Source organism: Rhipicephalus microplus, unplaced genomic scaffold (assembly GCF_043290135.1).
Source record: "Rhipicephalus microplus isolate Deutch F79 unplaced genomic scaffold, USDA_Rmic scaffold_145, whole genome shotgun sequence".
Classification (NCBI taxonomy): domain Eukaryota; kingdom Metazoa; phylum Arthropoda; class Arachnida; order Ixodida; family Ixodidae; genus Rhipicephalus; species Rhipicephalus microplus.
In genome coordinates this window covers 448,611-471,822 of record NW_027464716.1, presented here as the reverse complement: position 1 = coordinate 471,822, position 23,212 = coordinate 448,611, and the positions used below count along the sequence as shown (strand labels likewise).

Here is a 23,212-nt window from a genome sequence, read left to right as displayed (position 1 = left end):
GCATTTTTAGATCCAACTGTTTAAGAACGAAGAGTACTTTATAAAAACGGCGATAAATTATCAGAAGAGCTGTGTAGCCGCAGTTAACCTAAAATGCGTGTGAGTAGATCACACTAGTTAAACGTGAAAGAGAGCAGCGGCCGATCCAGGGTGCCATCATGGGTGTGAGGTGAGTGAGTGTTCGCTGCAGGCTCAGTTCCGGCTTACGTGCCATCACGTTTCGATTCGTAGGAGGATGAAAGAACAGTGAAGAGACTCGCCACTTTTGTAACTAGTATGCAGTGTTAGGGGCAGCTGCAAAGACGAAAGGAGGGGGAGGGGCGTTGTATAGGAATAAAAGGGAGAATACAAGCATAGGTGAGTGATTCAGAGGGGCTCGCAGGGCTTTTTGTGCTGCTGAGCTGCGAGGTCAGGCTGCCATAAGCTTTTCTCCAGTCAAAGGCCGAAAATCGTGTCCTTTTCTTCCTTTTTCATTTCCTCATTTTGCAACGTCTTCTTTCACGGCGGAATGGATCAGGAGACGGACACCATCTACCGCATCCTGGCAGCCATCGTGCATCTGGGTGACGTAGAAGTGCGCAAGGCGGAGACCACGTTCCAGAACGACACGTGCATCATCGTCAACGCCGAGAAGATCCCTATTGGTGAGCGATAAAATGTAGCGCTACAATGTCTCGACGTTTTTTTGTTTTGTTTTCTCGTTCGTCACGTCTCCACTGCACGGCTCAGCTCCGTCGGCCGACGGCAGACCATGGTTACGCATCGCGGAACGCGGTCCACGCGCCGTACATTCGCACGTCTAACGTAGTGCTTCCGGCTTTGGTGCGAGCTCTCGCTCAGCACCGAGCACGTGCTAGCATTCGTTGATAAGAAAAGCACGTTTTGCTTTCTCGATATGCTGGTTCACTTTGGTAACGGCCCTTCTACATCTTCATCGCTTTGCAACTCGTTAACGTGTTCAGCCAAGCGAGACGGACTAATCCGCTGCAGTAGCGCGAAACCTCCTCGTTTTCTTTGCCGTCTTCGAACTATACATACCTTAGTGTGTGCAAGTATAAAACAAACGAGCGAAACTTGTGCACAACGCTTCTAAACTTACAGTCAGCTAATCGTGCTAGCGCATTCCAAGGCAATAGGAAACTGGGCCTCGTTAACATTACCAACCCGAACTAAATTGCAACACGTGGCTTTATAGTTTACACTGGAGATAAATGGTTGCGTTAGCTGAAGATGACTCCTTGGCTCTTCTGATCGTTGCCACGTCGGTTTGACGGAGGAGCTGGTGTTACTGCCGTTGTGGGACAAAGATGTCTCTGAATACAACAGCGGCGACCTCTACTAAACGTCTTCAAACCTAGTTCCAGAACTCCCTACTCGACTTTGTCGGGTCTGTATGCGTTTTTATAGGAAGGTGTGGTGAAGGCAGCTAGGTACCCACGTGTAGGGGCTACTGGTGGTGCAGTGAGCAAGCTGTACTGTGCGGCTTCAATAAAAACGCACGCGCACATACGAATACGCACGTTACACAGAGTCCGGCCATATTCTGTATTACACCTTTTTTTTGCGCGCGTTGCATTCATACTATATAGAACTATGGAAAATAGAACGTCGAGCGCGCGAGCTGCAGACTACGGACATGATCAGAAGCATGGCGCATTGTGCTCTTTCACACTGGTGCATCTTGTGATGCAAAGGCTGTATATCTTTGCTACGTTCCTACTACTTCATTGCAAACGGCGGTGCGCGTTAAAGTGGCAGGCGTCGTTGCATCTTCGCAAGCATTACTGCCAAATAATAGGAGAGTGATGACCAATAGCGCCATCGTGATATCGTTTCCCAGGTACAAGACTACGTAAATCTCTTCTGTTTCTTAAACATTCTTGCAAAAGTTTTGAAGGCGAGTAAAAACGCTTGTACTCTCCACTGAGTCTGTAGCACCCAACCCTTTCATTTAAATTATTCTAACTGGATCCTTGAAATTTCTGACACCCAATTTATACAGCTAGCGCTATATGTAGCAGCAGCTTGTGAAAAAAGTTCACGGCATATCAACGGGGTGAATGATGACGAGTTCAGCGAAGCGTCTGTCCGTCCGTGCGTTCATCCGTGCTTCCGTCCAAGCTCCCGTCCATCCCTGTGTGCGTCCGCCTGTCTGTTTGTTTTTCTGTATGTCTGTCTGTCTGGCGACAAGCACGAGCCGCCATGGCCCTCCGCGCCCGCTTCGTCCATGCCCCACCAACGATACGACATGTACGGCGGCAATCTTGGAGACTGAGAGGCACTCCTTCTCCGCTCATCCATGCGTAGCCCACGCAGAAGCCAATCGGAGAGTAGCGGTGTAGCACCGTTAAGAATATCCCAACTCAACCGCAGTTTTTATGAACTTCTATGAGACAGCGCCATCTATTACGCTGTTCGGGAGATACTGCCGGTTACGCCTGACGCGCTGGACAAGGTAAGAAGACTAAGAGGAGCTTCGCTCCTAAAACCACTTAACAGGGCACCCTCAGAAGCCGAAATATATATATATATATATATATATATATATATATATATATATATATATATATATATATATATATATATACACGTAAAGGGCCTCCCCAATTTGCCGTTCTCCAAACATATCAATCTTCCTGGTCACTCTTTCGAACGCGTAAGTGTCATACTCCTACAATCCGGCTTCCAGAACACACGGGAGCGCGAACAGCGGGAGTCATACTTTATAAAGAAATTCAGATCACTTACCCACGGAATGAACGAGAGCCCTGGGCGACTGACGTGTCTCCGCGACGTTTCGTGAAACACAGAAATTGAATTACTCAATTAATTTATTTATACATACGTGAAGTCGCACACGCAAGTTGGTCAATATAGCGAAACTAAACGAATTCGATGCTACGTGAACCAAACGGATTGTGTTAGTATTATTAGACTTTATTTTCATTTCTGAGTACTTTTTTAGTATTATTTATTTTTATATATTTTCATCCTTTACAAGAATACCCATTTATTTATTTTCAGTATGACTGGTTGTACATTTTTCTGCAAGAGTGGGCAGGTGGAGGGAGGGGGAGAGGGCACATTAGCTTTCCAACGTGGCCATTATATTCCGAAAGCTGGAGCGGGTCGTATGCTTCTTGTGTGTGTGTGTGTGTGTGTGTGTGGCCCGATGCCACGGGCCAGCCGCCGAACCACGTGAACTTAAACTCGATCCATGTGTGGGATGCAAGTAAGCGGCAACATGTTTCACATTTTTCCGTTTTTCTTGGTCCCCTCTGCTGGCGGCGCGTCTTACCTATACCCAGTAACACGGTGTAAGATACACCGTGCCCAGTAACAATGCCAGAATTACCCGCTCGTTTCCGGCGGCTCTCCGTCGCTCCTTTCTAGTTCCTCTCCTTCTTCTGCTTCTTGTTGTCTGTTGCTACCTCGTTCGCCCGCTTGTCTTTTTCTCTCTCTCTCTCTCTCTCTCTTTTTTTTGGAGGGTCTTTAAACTGTGAGGGTGACCCTCTGCTACGGGAACTTGTATCATTTCACTTACATCCTCCGAAGAAGGCTGGTCCACCAGCCGAAACTGTTAGGATTAAATAAATATTTTATTGTTTTGTTTCCTATACTGCACTATTCTCGAAGTTTATAACTTTTATTACGGTAGCCGGAAGAAACTCTGATCATCTATTGCATCTATATATATATATATATATATATATATATATATATATATATATATATATATACGTGGCATAGGCGCATTCTTAATGAGCGTTACGTTAGCTTTGTGTTAGCTTGCCTCGCAAGCATCCCGTAGCTGTGCACGAAAGGCCCGCCCAAAGGCTAAATATATTAATTAACAAATTCGTTGACATATTGTATAAAGTACATTGTAGAATAGAGCAGTGGTTTATCGATGGGCATCAACAAGATTATGTATTTCCATGTTTTTGTTTGTTTGTTTGTTTGTTTGTTTGTTTGTTAATACTGTCAACCCCAAGCTAAGGTTTTTACAGGAGTGGAAAACGCGTGTTTCAAGAGGAAAAGTAACAGCTGAAGCTTTTTTCTAATAAATTCTAGCAACCAGTTTGCGCCATCTGGAGAGGCTTTCACTTGCAACAATAATATTCGATTGACCGAGCCATTAGGCAACAGGCTCTACACCCCTGCACGGGCACCTTTTCTGCAAAAGGCACCTTTCGAGCCTTTCGCTGCGTCTTTTAGGACAATTGTAAATTGTCTTGAATAAAGTCTGAATGAATGAATGACCTGTCCTTCCACCCACCCGTCCATTCTACCTTGCCAACAGTTGCGCAGCTGCTGGGACTTCAGGGCAACGCTCTGCGGGACGCACTCACCTCGAGCAGCATGGTGATGCGCGGCGAAGTGATCACGCGATGCAACTCGGCACAGGAGGCCGAGTGCGCGAGGGACGCCATGGCAAAGGCCCTGTACGCGCGACTCTTCGATTGGATCGTCAACCAGATCAACCGGCACCTGGCTTTGGGACGCATCGCCATGTCAGTATTGCGTTGATGCTCAGTTGCTGTGAATTTCAAATTGTTTCCTTTTCGCTTCCTGTATACTACCTAAATGTGGACAATGCGATGCCACGCAGTGTTTGACGACGTGATAAAGGAGTGCAAGTCTGCAAGAACCATAAAATAAGGCAAATAGAATGTTGAAACATACAATATATCAAGTTTTAGTAAGTCGTTCGGCGATGGTCGTTATCTAGACTGAAAATGAGCGGCACTTGCTGAGGATATGCCATTCGGCTGAATTCATTTTCACTTTGAAGAATGCTTCGCGAAGGCGAGAAAGTCGGAGAAGGCTATGTTTACTGGTCACAATACTACCGCATGTCCACTTCACGTCTTAACTAACTATTCTTCATCCAACCCAACATATGTCGGAATTTCATTTTTTGGAGCCTGTACTACGGCGTCAGGTGTGATGCCCGCAGCGAGTTCTGAAAATATACTTATATATCTGAGCGTACACATGACCAACGTATGACAATATTTCAAATTAATACTTAACCTCTTCTTTTATACGACCCACGCTACGACAGTAGCAGTACTCGCAAGCTCCGATTCACACGATTCCTTCAGTGCCCACAAGTGCTAGATGCACGGAATACCAAGCATTCAAACTTTCTTCAACTCATTGCAGCGGTCTTCCGTTGTCCGTGGCCTTGCTAGACATCTTCGGCTTCGAGGACCTGCAGAAGAACTCGCTGGAACAACTGTGCATCAACATCGCCAACGAGCAGATCCAGTTCTTCTTCAACCAGCACGTGTTCGCGTGGGAACAGGTGAGGCAGCAACACTCGTAGCACTAGCGAGATGTCTGTAATGAGTATGACCATCACGCGCGCATCGATCGCATCTCATGCAGCAAGAATACTTGAACGAGGGCCTCAGTGTGCAGCCGGTATCGTTCGGCGACAACCGTCCCGTGCTGGACATGTTCCTGGGCCGACCGCTGGGACTGCTGGCGTTGCTCGACGAGGAGAGCCACTTCCCAAACGCGACAGACCAGTCGCTCATCGGTGAGAGCGAATGATTGGGGCTAAACCAGCGTGGATGCCATCAATTTCTGTGCAATTTCTGTTGAGCATCGATCATTTTAAGAACCCCAGAACAAGGGCGTAGTTCGTCGGGAACGGCGTATGAACGCTACCCCTTCCCGCCCTGCTGTGCCTATGACCTAGATATACAGCGGCCCCTAACAGCCATAGTTTTAAAATATGCCGATGCACCTTGTGACGATGCGACCGAATGCATTTTGCTGACTACTGGATGGAGCAAGTCATACTATTTCTCGGGTTCGTAATCACATGTTTTCATACCAACATCTTTCAATCCTCTTTCGGCTCTTTTTTCAATGCCGTTGCGTTCAGCGAGCTGTCGTGCGGTTGACGGCGGTGGCGTGTAGCCGCACTCGCGCGCTATGTAAGCCTCTTGCTGCAGGAGGTCCTCCAGTTCGGACTGCTCCTCTTCTGTACTGGAGCTATTGCGGAGCCAGTAATCACAATTTTTGTCAATGGAAAGAACAGTACATAACAAAGTCCAATACGAGGCGCACTTACCTCTTAATTTTCTTCTGATCTCGCGAAAAACGCAGGAGGATTAAGTTAAGCCTTTCCCTGACACTGCGAATGCTGAAGCACCTGCCGAGCACCTCGGAGAGCCGATCAGCTATCTTCAGCCACCTCGCAGGGTCAAGGAAAGGATTTACATATAACTCCTCCTTTACTAGAGCGATGTCATCGCTGAGCGTAAATCGCTTGCGCCCAGACATCGATTCCGTTGATGACATAGCAAATGTCAAACAACGTGTTCGCCGTTGGCGCTTCTGCTTCGGCGTGTTTTGACTCAGTGGCTTGCTCCCGGCCGTGAACGTAAAGCCTATCCGGCGAGTAGTTTACGTTACGTAAAGGTTCATGTTCCGTAAAGACTCGCGCATGCGCAGATTCTATCCGGTATCCGGTAACACGGTAACGTAAAGAAGTATACGTGCAAGCTAAAACTCCTTATTGAGTAGTGGCCTCCCCGTGGACACCTGCTCCTTTCTCTTCTTAATACATTATAACTTCTTGCGTTCCGCTTAATCAGGCAGAATACAAGAGAAGGCAAGCAGGTTAGGAGGAGACAGAAAGTTAGGTGGGCAGATGAGATTAGGAATTTTGCCGGTATAAAACGGCAGCAGCAAGCACAGGACCGAGTCGACTGGCGAAACATGGGAGAGGCCTTTGTCCTGCAGTGGACGTAGTCATGCAGGCTGGTAGTGTTGTTGGTGGTGGTGTTGGTGGTGGTGATGATGATTATGATGATAATGAATATGATGATGATGAGCTAGATGATGATGACGACGTTTGAAGGAAAGAATCTGGGGAAGAAATTCAAACTAGAATGTTGTAAAACAGTTTGCAGAACGTCTGATTAAGCCCTTTCCCTGCCAAGCCCACTATACCAGTGCATTTCTGCTTGCTGCAGATGCACGCTAAATACAGCAGTATATCACGCAGCATGCCCTTGCGCACCCTGACTTCAATGATATCTAACTGGCCAAGAATGCTGCTGCTTGAAAGGCAGCAGTCCCGGCGATAACGTGCGCAACTACGGTCGGTTACTCCCGTGTTTATACATATATGAGTGGCGTGTTGCTCGCAGCTCTCATGGTAGTTAAAAAGTCCGAAAATGCGGTATCAATTAGTGCTGGCAGCCAGTGGAGTATTTTTAAATTGCTCATTGAATTGACGTCACTTCCGTTTTCTTTTCTCCTGAGTGCAGACAAGTTCCACAACAATATCAAGTCCAAGTATTACATCCGACCGAAGTCCAACGCCCTGCAGTTCACCATCAGGCACCATGCTGGCAAGGTGACTATTTCCCAATATGTAGCCATCCAGTAAACATAGCTCTACAGTAGCGTGGTAGTCGTATCGTTAGCGACACACAGTGCGACTCTCCAATAACCAGCCTATCACAAGACTGACGACCTAATTGCCCTTCATCGCTGTTATAAAGACTGTGCAGCAAGGTTATTCAATGTACAGGCCTTTCAAGATACGCTCCAGCACGCCTCTTAAACGTCGGAACTGAAAGCACGTTTTCAAGTTCATTATAAGTGCAAGAAGTGTCTCTCTTTAGTTTTTCAGATAAAAGGAACGTGCGTAAAGTTAAAGGAAATTTCTCTAATTTTTGTGTAGCTCGAAAGAACATTTATTATAATATATTTTGTCAAATAAAGAGAAGAAAGTGTAGAAAGTCCGCGGGCTATTTTCTAAAACTCTTCTTGCCCACCGATGCTATTTTGGCACATCGGTGGGCAAAACCGGATGTCATCAAGGGGCTGTGTTTATAAACAGTGAAAGAGTCTATATATACGGTAGTGCGAAGTTGCGCATTGCACCCTGTATTGCAGGTTGTGTACGACGCTCGCTGCTTTGTGGAGAAGAACCGAAACTTCCTCCCCGCGGAGATCGTACAGCTTCTACGGCAGTCCAAGCTGCCCGTTGTGCAGACCCTTTTCCAGTCGCCGCTCACCAAGACGGGTCAGCTGTACACGCCGTCGCAGTATGCCTGCCAAAATGTAAGGGACTGCTGCAATGGCACCATTTTTTCATAGAGTAACGTTGATGTGGGTTCGCTATCCCACGACATGAGACCAGCGGCGTGCATGTATCCTGCGACACATTTTTTACTTAAGCCTAGCCGGCAGTGCACAGCTATTAAGTACACAAAGAAGGGATTCCGCAGAACTTTTAGCAGTGGGTGCATCCACATGTGGGAGGGGGGGGGGGGGGGACATCCAACACAGACAGCCCTTCTTTCACTGCCGTGACATAACCGGCAAGATCTGTCCATAGTGTGTAACAAAGGCCGTCTCATACGGATGTGCGAAAACGACGTGTGCTAATCAAGGTGCACAGTTTGTCGTTACTGCAGAGAAAAACATCTGCAACCCCAGGAGTGGGAGTGGGGTAGCCGCCCTTGCTCCCACATCACTCGACGCCTACGTATGTAGGCCTAACAAAAAAAAAGCAAATTTGAAAAATTGAGTAAACGCTTCTAGTTATCAAAAAAAAAGGACATGCACGCGCAGAACTTCAACAATGTTCCGGGTCATTATGATGCTTATAGTTAATTGTGCAAATAATGTATTGCCAGGGCGTACTCATATAAACAGAGGGAAAACCAGGTTTGTTTCAGCGCCACATTACCACATAAATTTTCAATAGAGAAAGTTTCTTGCATATTTATATAAAGCACTAGTTATGGATGGTTTTATTAGCGTTTGCCGTTCTCTAGCAACATTTTGCGTTGGCCGTAAATTCACTCCGGAAAATTTCCTGTTTACCTTGTTTTATGGTGACTATAGGCTGCACTGCTGATCGCGGCTGCTTGCGTTTTAATGTTTGTTGCAGACAGAGTTATTCCAATGAAGCGCTCACGACTCGGGAACTGCTCTGTAGTTCCAGGATGCAATCTGCGATCCGTAGCTGATTTGCTATCTCAAGTCAAAACGTTGTTTTGTGAGAGATTATGGTAGAGCGCCTGGATCGCACCGCGATCGGGCGAGAATACTGATTGATTGATTGATTGATTGATTGATTGATTGATTGATTGATTGATTGATTGATTGATTGATTGATTGATTGATTGATATGTGGGGTTTAACGTCCCAAAACCACCATATGATTATGAGAGACGCCGTAGTGGAGGGCTCCGGAGATTTCGACCACCTGGGGTTCTTTAACGTGCACCCAAATCTGAGCACACGATCCCGGCTGCGGCGGCTGCATTTCCGATGGAGGCGGAAATGTTGTAGGCCCGTGTGCTCAGATTTGGGTGCACGTTATAGAACCCCAGGTGGTCTAAATTTCCGGAGCCCTCCACTACGGCGTCTCTCATAATCATATAGTGGTTTTGGGACGTTAAACCCCACATATCAATCAAATCTGAGCACACGGGGGCCTACAACATTTCCGCCTCCATGATCGGGCGAGAAAACTGGATTCTTACAAAGACCGCGTAGACTTGTTCAGCGAACTTCATCAAAGGCAAGTGGAGCTCAGCGCATACTCTAATGGCGCAGAGGCGATGCTCAGACAGTAGTCGAAGGCCCATTCACGAGGAACACGTCGGACGCCGTCGTCTGCCACCCGTAGCAGATAAGTGCACTGGCACCTGAAATAGACAGGAAAGCCTGAAAGCGGACTGACGCAAAAAATCCACCGTAAAGGTGTTTTTTTTTCTTTTGTAGCTGGAGCCTCATCACTGACGTGTACTGTTCAAACCAACGTCTCGGCACAGCGTGCGTCGCGGTGCCCGTTTTAAGTGCGAATGCACTTTATAAGTTACCCCGAATACACCGTCCGCGGTCAACACCCTTTCGGTGTTGCCACGGTGCGCCTCCTCCTAACCCCTAGCAACGGCGCGAGGAGCGGAGAGGAGCGTCTGTAGCAACGGCGCAGCGACGTCACACACCACATGATTGCGCGCGCTCCGCCCTGCGCTCCGTGGCTGCGCGCGCCGCCACGACTTGCTCGAGATCGGCAAGTCGTCATAGGTATGGATCCGTCGCAGCCATCAACCTCGACTGCGATACCTCCAACAACGAGTACAACGCAATCGAATGCGAGCATTGCACGCGTCGTCGAAGATGTCGCGCCGGTTGAAGACAAGGCAGCGCGGCGAAGGCCCCGTGATGCCGAGCGCAAGCGGGCCGCGGACATAAACATCATTATAGTGCGAATTTACTCTCACATATATGCATAAACTCACCGAGATTTCCCGAGAGGGTCTAATGGTTCCTGGGAATCGCAATGTGATCACCCGGGGAAGTTTACCTTAACTCACTGGCGAATGCCAACGGATTTACTCCCCCTCATAGCATCACCCCGTGCATTGGCACTTAACCATGTTGACCCTCGGGGAAATTCTTGGGAGTTTTTTTAGTTGCGTTGCTTTTGCTCTTCATGAGAGCGACGGCTGTGAGTGGGTTCGCATTGCTGCGAGGTAATGACCCGTCGCCTGTCTTGCCGCCGTCAATAGAGATCGCCGCACTCTGGCTAATTTATCTTTATGTGTCAGCGTGGACAGTACTTGCGCAGTGTACTCGTTAATGACTGACCACACACTTAGAAGTGTGGCAGCTTGGGCTAGTTGGTATGGCATGACGATCGTTATAGCGCTAGAACAAAACGACGACACAGAGACAAGAAGGACACAAAAGACACGTGTCCTTCGTGTCCTTCTTGTCTTTGTGTCGTCGTTTTGTTCTAGCGCTATAACTATCGTCATGACCACACACGTTCGTTGCAGCGCGTCAGCGCGTGGAATTTTGACGCGGCGCCTCGCCCTCGAGTGCGCAGCTTCGCGTAACTAAACGCGTGACCAGGCACCCTCTCTCTCTCTCTCTCTATAGGACTAGGATGCGGCGCCACGTCGGAAAGCCCCGCGCCGACGCGCTGTGACGGTTAACGTGTGGTCAGGCCTTTAGTAAACCATATATATATCTCGCGTGACTCCGTTGCACTTGACGTCATTACACGATGAGTACATTTGTCTGCCAACTTTTTTTTTTCCAAGACTGTGCTCACCAGGCAAATACCATAGGTAGCAAGAGAACTGCCCCTATATAGGAACTATGGCAGTGTGGTTGTGCTGCACGTGATAAGTCACCAAGCCACTATCCCTTTACCGTGTTAACGTGTTAAGCGTAGTCTTGCAGTTCTTTTTCGTCTGATGACGTCAGCTTTATGTTGTTACAATCAATCTTAGCTCGATAAAGCTATCACGATTTGACTTTCGTACATTGAGGAATTGTAGGAATGGAATTGACCTGCCAATGGCCTACCTTTTTTTCATTCCGGGGAATTGAATTGAATTACGACAAGTTGCAATTCTCCGGAATGGCATTGGAATGAAATGGAGGTGCCCATTCCGCAACACTGGTCGCTAGACATCGCTGCAAACACACCCGAACAAATGCGCCAGAAAAAATACAGCAACAAGCGCAAACATACCAGGCAGACACCGCCGGGGCCACCGAAAAAGTATTACCGGGAATGACGCTGCGGAAGTCTTCTTGGGCAGACAGTCTGGCGCGCGCCAGTTTGTTTCCAAGCAACGAAACCGTCTATAGTTAATACAAGGATAGTGGCACAGCTAAACTAGAAAGGCGACAGACGAGGTCACCAAGGATACCTCTTCTGTCGCCTTTTACTGGGCCGCAACTATATATAGTATTAATAATGCACCAGCTATCCCTGCGACGTTTTTTTCATTAAGCACTCTCGTGAAAACATAAAAACTAAAGAGCTGCCGAAAAGTGGCAAAGCTAAACGAGAAAGGCGACAGACGAGGTCACCAAGGATATTTTTTCTGTCGCCTTTTACTAGGCCGCAACTATATATAGTATTAATAATGCACCAACTATCCCTGCGACATTTTTTTCATTAGGCGCTCTCGTGAAACTATAAAAAGTAAAGAGCTGCCGGAAATGCTCCTCGAAAAGAGCGCGAGAGACAAGGTCTGGCTGCGTCACAGTAAACTGCGTATGGTGCAAACGTCACCGGGAACGTATACGTAACGTGTCAGTCCGTCGCGATGGCCCTGAACTAAGAGGCGCTTCTCCCTGCCGGCACAGCTGTCCACGCAGAGCCTAGTGAGCCAGGCGAAGGCGCTGCAGACGACGAGCACCTCGTTCCGCTTCTCGCTCATGGACCTGCTGCAGAAGATGAGCGCGGGGTTGCCGCACTTCGTGCGCTGCCTCAAGCCGAACGACTACCGGCTCGCCGGCGGCTTCTCGCGCGACAAGGTGCTGTGCCAGCTCCGATACACGGGCGTCCTCGAGACCATCTACATCCGCCAGCAGGGCTTCTCGCACCGGTACTCGTTCTCCGAGCTGCTCAAGAGGTGAGCGCAAACCCTACAGCCCCATCACTCCATTTTGGGGGAGGGGGGAAGAGGGCGAGGCAAGCGAAGTTCTTTTACAGTCCACCCCCCCCCCCCACCTCTCTTCCTAATCTCTCCCCACTGAGACACTCACGATCAGAAAGAACTCAGTGCCACACCTCTCCAACCTCTGGTCGCACAAAAAGCTTTCTTAAGTGCCCTCTCTTCATAGAGAGACACCGTCCTCACACACTTCAGTAGGCGGGGCGCCAGCCACATGTCCTAAAAAAGCTGATTGTTGCTATTGGCTGATAGCCGGCATAAATTAGGATCGGATGGGCATCCTGCCATGTGCCGGCGCCGCGTAAAAAGTACCCAGTAGCAACGCTAACGCACACAGGAATCTCAACGGAAGACCGCGATGACGTTTCATGACGCGCTCTGATGTAGCTTCTTTTCCTCGTGTCATCGCTTCTTGTGTATTTTGCAGCGCGCTATTCGCGGAGAGAGAAAAGTGAAAGTGCTAAAAAAAACACCTTCAGCTCCGATCGTTCTTGATGTATTCGAGGAAATTTCGCGGCAATGAATTCGTGAGACACTAAATTTCGTCACTGGTGTCATTCGATTATTGCTTAGAAAAAATGTTCAGAACACCTTTAAAAAGCGCACTGGTGCCTCTGACAGTCTGTAAGCCTTGGGGTTCTCTACGCATGTCCGCCACACTATTTAAGGAAGCAATTACCTCGCAGACAGTCTACACTGATGTGCTGTGCAGAGGCGTGGATTGCGAGTTTCCCAGAGATGTCAAGTGTGCGAAGAACACGTTAACAATTGAGCGTAAGCAAAGAACAACGCCATGAATTGGGCATAGTTTTGCCCAACGAAAACAAGACCAGGAGCAATGTGATAGCGACGAGCACAATCATTTGTCGTCGAAATCTGACCTGCGCATCTGCAGCGTAAGCTCCATTTATACGCGGGTGACGGTACCTTCCAACACAATCAGTTGCACTCACAAGAGTTTTAGGACGTATGTACATACTTCACTTCTCGCATCATGGCCGCAATGTGATTATAATCATTAAAACAAATGTTGCAGAAGGTTTTGACCGTAACATTGTGGTGCCTAGTGCCAAATTGTACCTAGCGATAATACGCGCAACAACACGCATTGCTGTTACATACTGCACGGTGTATAAATATAGACTGCGCAGTATGTAATTTAGCACGCTTCAGTTTCCCCATAGAATAAAGGTTTCACTCTGAGCCATCACCGCGGAACAGTTATTTTTGAATGAACCATAAAAATATTAAGTAAATCTGGTCATCGTGTCACGTCGCAATAATAACTGCGTGAACAGTGGTCGCTTCGTAAGCAACATATCGCTTCATTTCAGAGTGACATAGCCGTAGTCACTCCTTTGGGGAACTACATAGGAACTCGCGTCGTTTTATGGCAAAATTTGTCCAGACGTAGTGAACTTTCGTGTCAATGCTTCAAAGAGCATTCTCGAATTGTTGCGAACTTTCTGCTTCCAATGACCGATTTCAGGTACGGCTTCTTGGCGTTCTCCTTCGACGAGAGGGTCGTTCCCAACCGCGACACGTGTCATCAACTTCTCGTGCGACTCAAGATGGACGACTACGCTATCGGAAAGTCGAAGGTAAGCATTGCACTTGGCGCGAAGCGAGAGAAACATGACTTGAATTTTCAACGCTATCCATGTATTTATTTGCCTGTCCACTGTCGTCCTTTATGAAAGAGAACACGCGAACGCGTGACATGTGCTCTGCGGCGGCTGCCTACAGCACCATCAACCGACAACAAAAGGAAACACGTTCGCTTTCAGCGTCATCTGTTGCCGAAAAAAATAATAACTAGTTATGGCCGGTAGACAAGCGCCGCTAGATTTCACTCTCTCTCTCTGCTAACGCCTGCAGTAAGTAGTCCACTGGTAATATATCGAAAGTTGTTCGCGATCACGGCACAAGCTGCAGTAATCGCCCGATATCGCTCGCCACGCGAGCGATCAGGGAACGCAATCTAGCAGCGCTTGTCGACCGGCCATAACTGGTTATTTTGCTTGGTCATAGATGACGCGCAAAGCGAACGTGCTTTCTCCACTCGTCGGTTGGTGGTGCTGTAGGCAGCCGCCGCCGAGCGCAGGCCACGCGTTCACGTGTTCCCTTTCATAAAGAACGACAGTGCACATGCACAGGAATCCTCGTATTCTAATATCGCGCCACTCGTGCGCTGTAAACATCAGATAGGTGAGCAAACATATCGCGATGCTTTTCGTTGCAACGCGTATTCGCAACCTTAAGATAACACGACCTCAAACACTAGGCTCGCGGAAATACCCCACGCAATGCCACCAGCCATCTCGACACGTCCAGCTTTTGCACCCATCGCTGATTACCTGCAAGATAAGGCGCGCGGGGAAGAGCAAGCGAAACCACCGCGGCCGGTCTACACCGGATAAGATGTAGGAGGTTGCGACACATGCTTTGACGCGCGATGACATCCCCCACCTGTAGTGCTGTAGTACCGCTAATTTATTATATTGAGTTTGAATTTGTTTTTTAAGATACTTTTTGTGTGCGCCAACAAGTCGGGCTTCTTTGGGCAGCCTTTAGAAATCGCAGTGAGTGTATATCGTAAGCATGTAGTGCGCAGAGTGACGTTGCGGACCGTCTCGCTTTCTCGCACCTGCGGGAGGTCGAGACGTTTCTATCTGCCTCTCATCCTCTATTTTGCCCCTCCTACAACAGCAGGCATTGCTCGAACACGCGCGTTATTGTGGCCATGAACCAACTTGATCTCCCGAAACGGCCGCCGTAGAGGATACATGGCAGACGCGGCCATAGCCTAGCGCAGGATTTTCCAATTGGGGTAGGGGGCGATCACATTGCAGCACCCCCACCCCATTTTTCCGTTGGCCGAGTACTAAAGATTCAAGCTTTGCAGTGGATGCAAAAAAGTCACATCGATTGATATGTGGGGTTTAACGTCCTAAAACCACGATATGATTATGAGACGCCGTAGTGGAGGGCTCCGTAAATTTCGACCACCTGGGGTTCTTTAAGGTGCACCCAAATCTGAGCACACCGGTCTACAGCATTTCCGCCTCCTTCAGAAATGCAGCCGCGATTCGATTCCGCGATCTGCGATTCGTAAAAAAAGTCAGTTTCGCCTGAAGGGCGAAGCAATAAATGCGAAAGCAACATATACGAATGTTTTACAAAGCAAGGCTAGCATCCGATCTCACATAACTCTACAAAAACGCTGGCGCAAAGGCGCGTTTGCACTAGAGCGACACGACATTGACACTACCCCGACGAAGACACAAGGCAGACGCAGATCATCGGCCGACATAGCGCCCGCCGACGAAGTCGCCAGACTCCATGGCGTTACGCCTGGGAGTCCACACTGAACGTCAATGCCTCTGCAAATGCAATCTGTGTCAAGGCTAGCGATCGAGCCCGCCTGACGCGATCAACTCAACGACGTTTTCACGCGGCGGCGGCGGCCGTCTGTCTTACGCAACGCACAGCGAGCCCCATCAGCCCCCGAGTCCGATGAAGCAATCGGCGCCTTCCAGTCTGGCGAGTCTTACGAAATACGTGGCAACATCCCTTGTCCTTTGGTGCAACCACGCGCAGCGGCGGGTCCCCGTTGGAGGATTCTGACATCACGGCCACCGGCGCTTCTGGTTGGACGTTGGTGACGAAAAAGGTCCTCCCGGTGCTTATAAAAAAAGCTAAGCGGCGCGTCGCCAGCAGTTGTTCTATGCGTCAGAGAGAAGCCGACGTATGCGTGAGAGAAGACATCTCGGCTCTTCGAGTCCCTAAGCTGTCGGCCCTAGTGCCGAATATGTAACGCCTCATTTCTGTGCTGTACATAAACCTTGCCTTAACTCACCGTCGTCTCGTCCGCTCGTCTATCAGGTCTGCGCAGAAGCAGTCGCGAGCTGAGTAACACACGCTACCAAACGGCTGGTGATCTTGGCGGCGGAGTTCGGAGCAGTGGCGCCTTAGGGTGTTGGCGTCGCGCCTTCGTAACAGTGGTCACACTAGGTTGACGACGACGACTACGCCTCAAAAGACAGCATGTCGCCCCAGTGTGAAATAATGACAGAGCGAAAGCGCCAGCAAAACGCATAGGCAGACCTGTCGCCGGCGTGTTGTCGGGAGATCTGCCGCTGCGTGAAAATTTGCCCACGTTTTGCTTCAAACGACCACGAATGGGGAAATCTTGGGGGAGGTAACAATGCCCCTTCCTAGGTTTCCACGGTGTTTGAATAGGCATATTGCGCACCCCATAGAAGTCTTTTTTTTTTTTCGCTTCCCTTTTGTGTATCCCCTCTCTTGACGCCCTCGATTATGGCAGGGCTGCGCCGCGTAGCCGGAGAGGGAAAATGACAGAGCAGGGAGCATGGCTGAAAATGAGGCGCAGGTGTGCAATTTTAGTAGGTGTCGCTATGTGTGCCGTGCCTCACAACGTTTATAAATATATATTTCAGTTTAGAAACTCGCCGCCGCGGCCATTGAACGCAGCCGGCCCGCTGCGGTTCCTGACACCGCGGCGCTGCAGTCGAGAATTGCGCTATCGTTGCGAGCGTCGTCTGCTAGCCCCAACGTTGCGCTTGCGCAGCGGGCTTAGCAAGCCGTCTGATTTTATTACGCCCGTTGCAGCTTTTAAATCTTAAGCGCTCCACTCTGGTGTGTGATGTTCTTAATGCGTGTCGCAACGCACCGCTGTATTATTTTCTACGCATTCGGAACATTCGAGGCCACAAGCTTATGCTTTAACTGCGCCCTGCATACCCAGCCCTCGTTTGGACCGGGTATGCCCAAACGAGGGCCGGGTATGCCTCGTCCTCACTAGTATTTTAATGCTTTGCATATATTTCTCGCTGGTATTTTTACTGCCAGTTTCCCACATTAGACAAAAAAATCACGCATGCATGCAACTAAGGTGAAGAACACGAGACAATCAAGTGATAAAATTCAAAATGCAATCTTCTTTATTTACACACTTCAGGAAACAACTGTGCAATTTCAAACAAGTTTTGCCTGCTTTCTCTCTCAATGTGTGCCAACACACATGGCACACATTCCTTTGTCAGCATTTGTCAAAACTGTACAGTCTTTGTGGTGCACAGCTTCACTTCCTTCTGCAGATTTTTCTGGAACGGCTGACCTCACTGCGGGTGCACCCAAGGCAGAATTTCATACTGTGCAAAATTTGCACTATCGCTTCAACGTCTTTCTGGGAGCGTACCCGCACGTCAACAAGCGACTCTTGCAGCAGTTTTCCGTTCGCTGAAATAATGTAAGATCTTCTCGTATCACAACGCTCTTCATGATAGAGAAAACACCTGCGCTCATCCCTGTCTCGTAGAAAACTGCTTGCCGGCTGTTTTTTGGCTCATCTTCCACAATTGACAACTGCCAATTCCGAGGTAGCCGCAGTGAGGCACTGTTCTCGATAATGTACGCGAGATCAGTGCTCTCGCAATCACTCGGAAGCTCATTTGGATCTTCGGGAGGTGGGTGGCAAGACAGAGTCTCTGCACGCCGACAAGCACTTGCTCTCTTTTTCGGCGACCACCGCCTCTTCGGTGCAGAAGACAGATAGCAGGGTAAGTTCGGGAATTGCGTCGGAACGACACCACTTTTCAGAGCCCATGCACCCCGCTCAACCTCCACCACTTCACCATTGATGATATGCTTATATGTTTTCGTGATGTCTGCCGGCTGAAAGTGAACGTCGCACACCTTGCATGTTTTGCTGAGCAACTTATCAGCGCGGGGAATGGCCCTTCGCCACCTGTCAAGAAGCTCGGGGTCCGACGATGGGGCAAAAAAGTGCCGCTTGTCGGGGTTACTCCTATATCCGCTTGTGCAGCCAGGCACAAAACACGTCGGCATGTTGGCTGAATGTTTTGGCATTTCACATGTGAAGCCTGGGACACGGTGAGGAATCGGACAGAACTTCGTGGGGGAGAGCGGCTGGCCTTGAACGCCGGCGACTTTGTTGACTGTTCGTAACAGCGAGCAAATCTATCATCGGCAGTTGCTTACTCACAGCGCAAACACAGTTCACAACCTCAAAACGAGAAGAAAACAACGAGCAAATCTATCGGCAGTCACTCACTAACAGCACATACACAGTTCACAACCTCAAAACGAGAAGAAAACAACGAGCAAATCTATCGGCAGTCACTCACTAACAGCACATACACAGTTCACAACCTCAAAACGAGAAGAAAACAACGAGCAAATCTATCGGCAGTCACTCACTAACAGCACATACACAATTCACAACCACAAAACGAGAAGAAAACAACGAGCAACCCCACAGCACGACCCAGAAAACCATGGCCACTGGCACACCGAAACGCAGGCCTGCACCGGCCGGCCCGTCGGCACAGCGCAAAAGTCGACCGCAGCGCCCTCACACCCCCTAGGAGTAACACGCGCCCGTTGGTGCCTCATGTGACTATAGAATTGGCCAACGAAAGACTGTGAGCACGACAAGGCGCTGGCGGAGGCTTCGAGAGACCATCGGCGGACTGTTTGTGTCTTTGCAGTGTACATAGAACGACGACAAGACAAAAGACACTCCCTAAGCCGGTCGGCATATCAAAATCGGTGTCCTGTCTCTATACAGAGTAAACGCGCCTTAAGAGAACACGGCCGCTCCAGGTACATTTTTGGCACCGTAATATATATAGTGTGCGTGCGTGCGTGTGTGTGCGTGTGTGTGTTTCTATTGAGAGCACAGCCCTTAGAAGCTCCCGCCTGCTGTAGGGGCACAAGGCGCACGCTGATCATTGCCGCGATAGCACGGCAACCGTAAGCGCCCCCCCCCCCCCCCTCGTCCGCTCACGAGGTAAGCGCGCGTGCAGACGACCCCGGCCGAAAATACTCCGCAGAAAGAGGAGGCTAGCGCATTCTTCCCCATATATATTTACATATACATATACGGGAATGACGGCGACGGCAAAAACAAGCCAAGACTGTCCATATAATTGCTATCGCAATAAAATGAAAACGAAGCTTAAAGTGCTTCTCGCAACGACCTGCGCCTTTAGTTTCCAGCTTTCTGTGAGTAAGAATAGGTTTTAAGCGGATTTTAAAATGCAACACCAGTGGTCTTTGGCCTACCATTATTGTCAAAACCGGCATGTTCATAACATTGCTCTTTAAAGAAGGACGGGTCAGGTACGCCTTAGTAAAGGTATAAGGCAGACTTGGCAACCCCTTCAGGTCCCCCCACACTGCCCGTCTGTGCACACGATTATAGACACGGGTAGCGCGCCGCGCCATACCTGTATTCCAGTGCGCACTTTGCTTCTGTCCCCCGGCGCCAACTGCTTGAGCACACGTAAGGGGAATGCGCCTTGATTGATCTCCCCAATGATTGGGCATCAAAAGTGTAGCCAGAATTATTTTTTTGGAGGGTGCTGATTTACTCTACCGATTCCCTTGTGTATGTGTCTGTGCATGTCTGTGCATACATGCATATATACACATGCAATATATAAATGATTTCGAGTAGAGGGCTTAGACCCTTCTATCCACTTCATTGACACCGATGCTTTACCAGGAGCTACAGCAAGTGTAACAGCAGGCTCACATGATCTATCTTATGCTGTGAGCTTTCCTTTCGCCACGAGCCATCAGTGTTGCACCGTCAACTTCTGGGTGGAAACAAAAAACTATGTTGACACTGCCTGTCATGCATTCTGCACTGTATCAAAGGGTCAGTGAACTTGTTAGACTGCCTGTTGTGCATTGAGGAGTGGACAAGTGCTGCGTCCTTTTGTGATCACTCCTTCTTCGTTAAGCCTTTAGCAAAGCTGTCTCCAGACTCCTACTGCCATTACCATTTCCCCCCCAATCACTTTTCCTACAGATGTGAACTCAACTCACCTCCACGTGCTTTCCACTATATCACCCCTGCAGATTATGCAGAAAACTATGGCGATGGTCAAATGTTGCCTAGTATGACCCACACACAATCGTAATAAAGGTCATGATAGGGTACTCATTTTGAAAGGGCAGCACAAATACGCAGAAAAAAGAAACACAGTAGAGACTGTTCTCTGTGTATTTGCGCTGCCCGTTCAAAATCAAGTATATGAACCAGCTAGCCCAAGCCAAAGTACTTCTCAGGAGAGGGCAGTAATGTCAAACGATAACCTTCCGGCGATATCACTTTTAGAAACTATTTATCATTCATGTAGGAAACAATGTCTATAGCTTTGATCAAACACTGCACTTGCTAGATGCCAGGACATCGCAAGGAAGTATCCTCAAAAGTTATTAGACACTTATGCGAAAAATCCTCTGCATACGGCTACATCGAGATTTTTATTATGAGTGTGCACGCATATGATAACAATGCTTCACTGTTGTGCACCTACATTGAATTAGGTAATTCCATGACCGTGTACTTCTTGCAGGTATTCCTGAAGTACTACCATGTGGAATACCTTTCTCGACTTTATGAGCAGCAAATACGGAAAATAGTGATTGCACAGTCAGCTGTCCGGAGGTGGCTCGCAAAGCGCTATGTGCAGAAGAGGAGACTTGCCATTGCCCTGGTCGCCCAGCGATGTAAGTTTTGCCATAACGCATAAGATTTTAATATGACACTGCAATGATGCTGTGGTAGTGCATTCTGCTTGATGACATTATCAGTGCAATTACTGATAGCATTGTTGTAAAAGTAATGTGAATATGCTATCTCCAATCTCTCAATTGGCATTGCACTCACAACTGCAGGTCAAATGAAGATCCAGAAGAACAAGGAGGCAGCAAATAGAAGAAAAGCAGCACATCACAAGTGCGTCGACCCAAATGGTTCCACTTGGAAGTGCCTCAAGATACTAGACTTTTGCCAGAAGGTAATTGTGTGATGATGTTCAGTTCATAGAAATCAAAAGCTGCCAAATCTACAAATTTTAACTGATCCCATGCACTTCAAATATCTGGTAAGTCGGTGTGATATAAGGCACTGCAACTGTTCAGTAGCATGCATTGTGAAAAATGAATTCAAAAGGGTTCAAAACCATGCGTAGGGCTATGAAACGTGAAAAAATAAATTTTGAGGTTTTACAAGACAAAACCATGATTTGAGAAAATACCATGAGGCATGCTGGAGTGGGGGACACTGGACTAATTATACTGGGTCAGGTATATACGTTTAAAGTATACAAACATATTTGCATTATGTCTCCATCAATACATGGCCGCCCTGTGCGTCACAGCCACTAAACCATCAGCCATGCTACAGTTGCAACTCGCCATGGTGGTCTCGTGGCTAAGGCACTTGACCGCTGACCCGCAGGTCGCGAGGTCTGATCCGGGCCACAGCAGTCGCATTTTCGATGGTAGAAAAAATGCTTGAGGCCCGTGTGCCTAGATTTAGGTGCACATTAAAGAACCCCAGGTGGTAAAATTTCCAGAGCCTTCCACTACGGCATTTCTCATAATCATGTGGTGGTTTTGGGACGTTAAACAGTAACAATTATTACACAACTCTTGCATAATTAGTAACATTTTAACCGTAACATAAAAGCGCATACAAAGTGTGAATGTATTGCATTTCTGCATATATAAACTACTACTGCATACAACTACCACCTCAAATACAGTGTGAACACAGTGATGCTATCTGTTCTCTTCTTTTGTGTTCCAGCTTGGCAGCTAAAATAACACAATGATTGTGTACCCATATGTATAGCCTTTGTCATCCCGCAGATGAAGATAGCTCGACGTTTCAAGATAGATCACAAGACCACATCAACAGCCGCGTAACTTCTTGCTATTCGGGAGGCAATGCGTTTCATGTCGACAGAACCCGCTCGTAAATGGACGATACTGTGCGATGCCAAAGCTGCTCTTGAAACCATCGATGGCTTCATGAGACAGGGTTCATATCATACTTTATGGATTGAAATAGCAGAGCTTCTTGGCATTGCTACAAAAAAATGGACATCATGTAACATTTCAATGGATACCTGCTTATTGTGGCATAATGGGCAATGAAGAGGCGGACGCTGAAGCTAAGAGAGCTTTAAATAGTGCCTGGAAGTGGGCATCGCATTTTTTCGACAGGATACTAACATCCTACTTCGACGCGTAATGCGCAACTCCATCTTAGAGCACTGGCAGAAACCAGAACACCAGCACAAGCGGCTGCACAAATGGGACCCGGAAATGAAGTTCCGTATGCCTCACAAATTAAAGTGAAGAATCTCATGCATTATCCACCGCATTCGCCTCGGTGTCGCTTACACGAGACGTTACACCCACTTGATTGGCTGTAATGACACAGGTCTCAATTGTGGTCACTGTCGGTTGCCAGAAACGCTTGAACATATATTTTGCGACTGTCCAGCATATGCAAGCGAACGTCAGCAACTGATATCTTCGATTGGCCGTATATTAGTCGACCATTAACCGATGAGGTTGTGTTAAGTCCTTGGCCTGACGCCAGCAGCACACATGTAGTTATACGAGCCGTCATCGCTTTCTTAGAAGCCACTGGACTGGATGCACGTCTGTAGAGTTACCCAGCCTAATAAGAACATATCATCTCTCTACCTTACCATCATCATTCATCACTCTTTCTTCCCCAGTCACCCTTCCCCAGTGTAGAGTAGCAGGCCAGAACAAACTATAGCTCAGGCCGACCTCTCTACCTTTCTGTAAATAAATTCTCTCTCTCTCTCTATGTACCATTCATAAGCAGCAAAATTCAGCTCTTCTACAAGTAGAATTCTCGAAAAACA

At 48.2% G+C, this 23,212-nt stretch overlaps 1 protein-coding gene across 1 annotated transcript in view; it reads left to right on the top strand.

Moving 5' to 3' along the window:
* Positions 1–23,212, top strand: part of LOC119159535 (STKc_myosinIII_N_like and MYSc_Myo21 domain-containing protein ninaC) — an 87,348-nt gene that overhangs the window by 60,302 nt on the left and 3,834 nt on the right. The window contains exons 20-29 of the mRNA XM_075885436.1: positions 518–644; positions 4,304–4,514; positions 5,170–5,311; positions 5,395–5,548; positions 7,293–7,381; positions 7,927–8,094; positions 12,157–12,425; positions 13,957–14,068; positions 20,879–21,032; positions 21,201–21,322. Coding sequence (XP_075741551.1) covers positions 518–644; positions 4,304–4,514; positions 5,170–5,311; positions 5,395–5,548; positions 7,293–7,381; positions 7,927–8,094; positions 12,157–12,425; positions 13,957–14,068; positions 20,879–21,032; positions 21,201–21,322 — 1,548 coding nt within the window. The remainder of the gene's footprint in view (positions 1–517; positions 645–4,303; positions 4,515–5,169; positions 5,312–5,394; positions 5,549–7,292; positions 7,382–7,926; positions 8,095–12,156; positions 12,426–13,956; positions 14,069–20,878; positions 21,033–21,200; positions 21,323–23,212) is intronic.